Consider the following 6,316-nt stretch of genomic DNA (forward strand, 5'->3'; position numbering starts at 1 on the left):
TACCCCCCCCCCCCCCCCCGTGTACCGTGCCAGCCTTAATAGGTGCTCGCTAACCGCACACTTGCCCCAACGGTCAATTGAAAGCAATTCCGGGGGGGGGGGGGGGGGGGACCTCGGTGTAAAGAGCACGCGGATGTGGGGAGCGGTGGTGCAGCGGTTAGCGCACGCTGCACCACGAACTTCGGCAATGAGAGTTCGATTCCCGCTCACGGCCGCCAACGACGAATTTCCAAAGCGATCCCCGCGCCTCCCCTAGGTCGACTCAGCCTCGAACTAGTACCTTGGTGCCACGCGTGCAAAACATCGACGCTGGGAAGGCAAAGGCGGCCGGGAGCGGTGTTGGCCACCCGCCCCCTCGCGTGCCAGCGGGCCTTGGCAGGTGCTGCCGCCGCCCGCTAGCGGCACTTTCTCCGACAGCCCTTGCAGGCTACACGGGGGTACTTTGTCTTTGTTTGCCGCGGCTTTGCTGTCGTAAGTCACTCCGTTGTCACCCACCCGCCTCTGTCGTTTGGACTGCAGTGGCAACGGCAAGCTGGCATCGTGGTCAGCAGTCGTGGGCTTCGTGGTGATGATGTGTCTGGACGTTGGGCTGGGTTGAGGTGCCGGACCGTGATACCACGGTGCACCACGCTACGCGCCACACCACGTTACTCACCACGTTACACACCACGTTACACAACACACCACGTTACTCACCACACCACGTTACACACCACACCACGTTACTCACCACACCACGTTACTCACCACGTTACACAACACACCATGTTACACACCACGTTACACACCACGTTACACACCACACCACGTGACGCACCACACCACGTTACTCACCACACCACGTTACTCAACACACCACGTTACACACCATGTTACACACCACACCACGCTACGCGCCACACCACGTTACTCACCACACCACGTTACTCAACACACCACGTTACACACCACGTTACACACCACACCACGCTACGCGCCACACCACGTTACTCACCACACCACGTTACTCAACACACCACGTTACACACCACGTTACTCACCACACCACGTTACTCAACACACCACGTTACACACCACGTTACACACCACACCACGCTACGCGCCACACCACGTTACTCACCACACCACGTTACTCAACACACCACGTTACACACCACGTTACACACCACACCACGCTACGCGCCACACCACGTTACTCACCACACCACGTTACTCGCCACACCACGTTACATACCACGTTACACACCACATTACACACCAAACCACGTTACACACCACACCACGCTACGCGCCACACCACGTTACTCACCACGTTACACAACACACCATGTTACACACCACGTTACACACCACACCACGTGACGCACCACACCACGTTACTCACCACACCACGTTACTCACCACGTTACACAACACACCACGTTACACACACCACGTTACTCACCACACCACGTTACACAACACACCACGTTACACAACACACCACGTTACACAACACACCACGTTACACACCACACCACGTTACACACCACACCACGTTACTCACCACGTTACACACCACGTTACACACCACACCACGTTACACACCACGTTACACACCACACCACGTTACTCACCACACCACGTTACTCACCACACCACGTTACTCACCACGTTACACACCACACCACGTTACACATCACACCACGTTACTCACCACGTTACACAACACACCATGTTACACACCACGTTACTCACCACACCACGTTACACAACACACCACGTTACACACCACGTTACACACCACACCACGTTACACATCACACCACGTTACACATCGCACCACGATACACACCACGTTACTCACCACACCACGTTACTCACCACACCACGTTACTCACCACACCACGTTACACACCACACCACGTTACACATCACACCACACCACAATACACACCACACCACGTTACACACCACAACACATCACGATACACACCACACCACGTTACACACCACAACACATCACGATACACACCACACCACGTTACACATCACACCACACCACAATACACACCACACCACGTTACACACCACAACACATCACGATACACACCACACCACGTTACACACCACAACACATCACGATACACACCACACCACGTTACACATCACACCACACCACAATACACACCACACCACGTTACACACCACAACACATCACGATACACACCACACCACGTTACACACCACAACACATCACGATACACACCACACCACGTTACACACCACAACACATCACGATACACACCACACCACGTTACACATCACACCACACCACAATACACACCACACCACGTTACACACCACAACACATCACGATACACACCACACCACGTTACACACCACAACACATCACGATACACACCACACCACGTTACACATCACACCACACCACAATACACACCACACCACGTTACACACCACAACACATCACGATACACACCACACCACGTTACACATCACACCACACCACAATACACACCACACCACGTTACACACCACACCACACCACAATACACACCACACCACGTTACACACCACAACACATCACGATACACACCACACCACGTTACACACCACAACACATCACGATACACACCACACCACGTTACACATCACACCACACCACAATACACACCACACCACGTTACACACCACAACACATCACGATACACACCACACCACGTTACACACCACAACACATCACGATACACACCACACCACGTTACACATCACACCACACCACAATACACACCACACCACGTTACACACCACAACACATCACGATACACACCACACCACGTTACACATCACACCACACCACAATACACACCACACCACGTTACACACCACAACACATCACGATACACACCACACCACGTTACACACCACAACACATCACGATACACACCACACCACGTTACACATCACACCACACCACAATACACACCACACCACGTTACACACCACAACACATCACGATACACACCACACCACGTTACACACCACAACACATCACGATACACACCACACCACGTTACACACCACGTTACACACCACAATGCACGACACACCACGATACGCGCCACACCGTGATACACCCTACGCCACGGGAGACCGCAACACCCCGCAGTCGACTGATGTACCACGGCACACGACAACAAGACACACCGCAGGGCTATACCGTGCGTCGCAGCGTGACGCCCCACCGCATCACAGCACGCCGGAGACAAACACACACTTGGGCACGTCACAAACACACGCACGTCACAGACGCACGCACGTCACAGATGCACACTTGGGCACGTCACAGACGCACGCACGTCACAGACGCACGCACGTCACAGATGCACACTTGGGCACGTCACAGACGCACGCACGTCACAGACGCACGCACGTCACAGACGCACGCACGTCACAGACGCACGCACGTCACAGACGCACGCACGTCACAGACGCACGCACGTCACAGATGCACACTTGGGCACGTCACAGACGCACGCACGTCACAGACGCGCTCACGTCACAGACGCAGGCACGTCACAGACGCGCGCACGTCACAGACGCGCTCACGTCACAGACGCAGGCAGGTCACAGATGCACTCACGTCACAGACGCACTCACGTCACAGACGCAGGCACGTCACAGACGCACGCACGTCACAGACGCACTCACGTCACAGACGCACGCACGTCACAGACACAGGCACGTCACAGACGCACGCACGTCACAGACGCACTCACGTCACAGACGCACGCTTGGGCACGTCACAGACGCACGCACGTCACAGACGCACGCACGTCACAGACGCACTCACGTCACAAACACACACGTCACAGACGCGCGCATGTCACAGACGCAGGCACGTCACAGACGCAGACAAACATCCCCCGTGTCGCCTCAACAGACTGTTGGGGCGAGTGCCGTTAGCGAGCAGCACCTGTGAAGGCCGGCGCTGTGGCACACGAGGGGGGTGGGTGGCCCCGCCGCCTTTGTCTCCCCAGTGGCGATGTTTACACACCGCTACACCAGGTACTCATTTGAGGCCGAGTCGACCTAGGGGAGGCCCAGGACCGGTTCAGATAATCGCCGCTCATGTTGGCCGTGAGCGGGAATCGAACTCGGATCGGCGGATTCGTTGCGCAGCTTAGCGCTAACCGCTATCCCACCGCTCCTTGACACACCCATACATACACAGACATATCCCCCATATAGCCTTAACAGACTGTTGGGGCAAGTGCTATTCGTGAGCACACACACACTTAACGCATACACACACACTTAACGCATACACACACACACGTAACGCATACACACACACACTTAACGCACACACACACTTAACGCATACACACACACTTAACGCATACACACACACTTAACGCATACACACACACACTTAACGCATACACACACACACTTAACGCATACACACACACTTAACGCATACACACACACACTTAACGCATACACACACACACACTTAACGCACACACACTTAACGCATACACACGTACACGCACACACACGGACACACGTACACGCACACACACGGACTCACAGCAGTAAGGACTGCTCTTGAATCCGCACCCAAAAAAAGACAAAGATCCCCCGTGTAGCCTTAAGACCGTTGGGGCAAGTGCTGTTAGCGAACACACACACACGCGCACGGACTCAGAAACACAGCAGTGAGAACTGCACTTGAATCCGAAAAAAATCCTTTCGCTCTTCCAGAGAACCCCGCGGGGGCGTGAAGAATCCACGGCCCCGGTGTCGGCTCTCGGCCATCTCTCAGTCTCTCTAGTTTCAATGAAACGGTGCGGTGTTTACAATTCAAAGAAAATTTATTATTATAAATGATATCTATTAAACATTTGCAGACTTTAAAAAAAATAAATGGACGTCTATAATCAACTGCGTGGGTTTTACGGACAAATCGATATTGTTTTATATATAGATAGCAGATTGATTTTAGTTTTGGAATCTCTATGGTCGTTGCCTTTTCTTCACGAGGGTTTAAATAATAAACTGGGACGCTTGGTAATTTGCCGCGTTGCAGCTTTTTTGTTCACTGCGTTGAGTGCGTGCGTGCGTGCGTGTTTTAAGAGGTTTTTTCATCTTTCCAAGGGTTATTGCCTGTTGGGATTGTGACGAGATTTGCGGCCGCCAGCCGCCGAGATCCCGTATTTCCGGAAAACCCGCAGCCGCCACTCATCCTTAATTCAACACAAAAAAAAATGTGGCCGTAATTTTTTGTTAACTCATTACAACCCCGGTCGTGTTAACGTCGTCACGACATACCAAACAATTCCGTTCGGAAATCTTGGGAGCCCAGTGCAAGCCCGCTGCGTTGTTCGTGAACAGCCCGTGGAAGTGTGGATATCACAGATACACCTCCTAGATCCCCTTCATCAAGTGGCTCTCTCGTCCACTTAACGTCCCGTGGAAGTGGTGATCACCAGAGCTACCTCAGATCCTTTTCTCCTTCAAGCGGTGGTCACCATCCAACGTCCCGTGGAAGTGGATACCACAGAGCTATCTGAGATCCCCTTCATCAAGTGATTCTCTCCTCCACGTCCCGTGGAAGTGGATACCACAGAGCTATCTGAGATCCCCTTTTTCAAGTGATTCTCTCCTCCACTCCACGTCCCGTGGAAGTGGATACCACAGAGCTATCTGAGATCCCCTTTTTCAAGTGATTCTCTCCTCCACTCTTCGTGGAAGTAGATACCACAGAGCTATCTGAGATCCCCTTTTCAAAGTGATTCTCTCCTCCACTCCACGTCCCGTGGAAGTGGATACCACAGAGCTATCTGAGATCCCCTTTTTCAAGTGATTCTCTCCTCCACTCCCCGTGGAAGTGGATACCACAGAGCTATCTGAGATCCCCTTTTTCAAGTGATTCTCTCCTCCACTCCCCGTGGAAGTAGATACCACAGAGCTATCTGAGATCCCCTTATTGAAGTGATTCTCTCCTCCACTCCACGTCCCGTGGAAGTGGTTATTACAGAGCTACCTCCGAGATCCACGCACGGTAAAGTTGCAGCACTTTGCCACCCACGCTGGCCCATGAGTTGATGTTCGTGGGCATGACAGTCGGACTGACTTTTTTTTATTCTGACAGCTGAAATTTAGGCAAATTAAGTGACACACGGACAAAATTCACACACGCGGACATGCACTCATTATTTGTACTGTCGTATTGTGTCTGTTTACATTGCTATTCAGAATCAGAATATTTATACTTGAGGAATCCGATGAGCTATTAAGCTCTTTC

General features: G+C 52.7%; 1 protein-coding gene across 2 annotated transcripts in view; it reads left to right on the forward strand.

Annotated features, from left to right (window-relative positions):
• Positions 1–5,083, forward strand: part of SLC39A11 (solute carrier family 39 member 11) — a 48,209-nt gene extending 43,126 nt beyond the window's left edge. Inside the window, exon 10 of one of the 2 annotated variants that reach the window (XM_076054116.1) lies at positions 4,774–5,083. In XM_076054116.1, coding sequence (XP_075910231.1) covers positions 4,774–4,843 — 70 coding nt within the window. In that variant the 3' untranslated portion in view covers positions 4,844–5,083. Of the gene's footprint in view, positions 1–519 lie in introns of both variants that reach the window. The other variant, XM_032980309.2, reaches the window with a different exon arrangement.
• The last annotated feature ends 1,233 nt before the right edge of the window (positions 5,084–6,316 follow it).

Source organism: Petromyzon marinus, chromosome 64 (genome assembly GCF_048934315.1).
Source record: "Petromyzon marinus isolate PM22_M1 ecotype Great Lakes invasive population chromosome 64, UKy_Petmar_22M1.pri1.0, whole genome shotgun sequence".
NCBI lineage: Eukaryota > Metazoa > Chordata > Hyperoartia > Petromyzontiformes > Petromyzontidae > Petromyzon > Petromyzon marinus.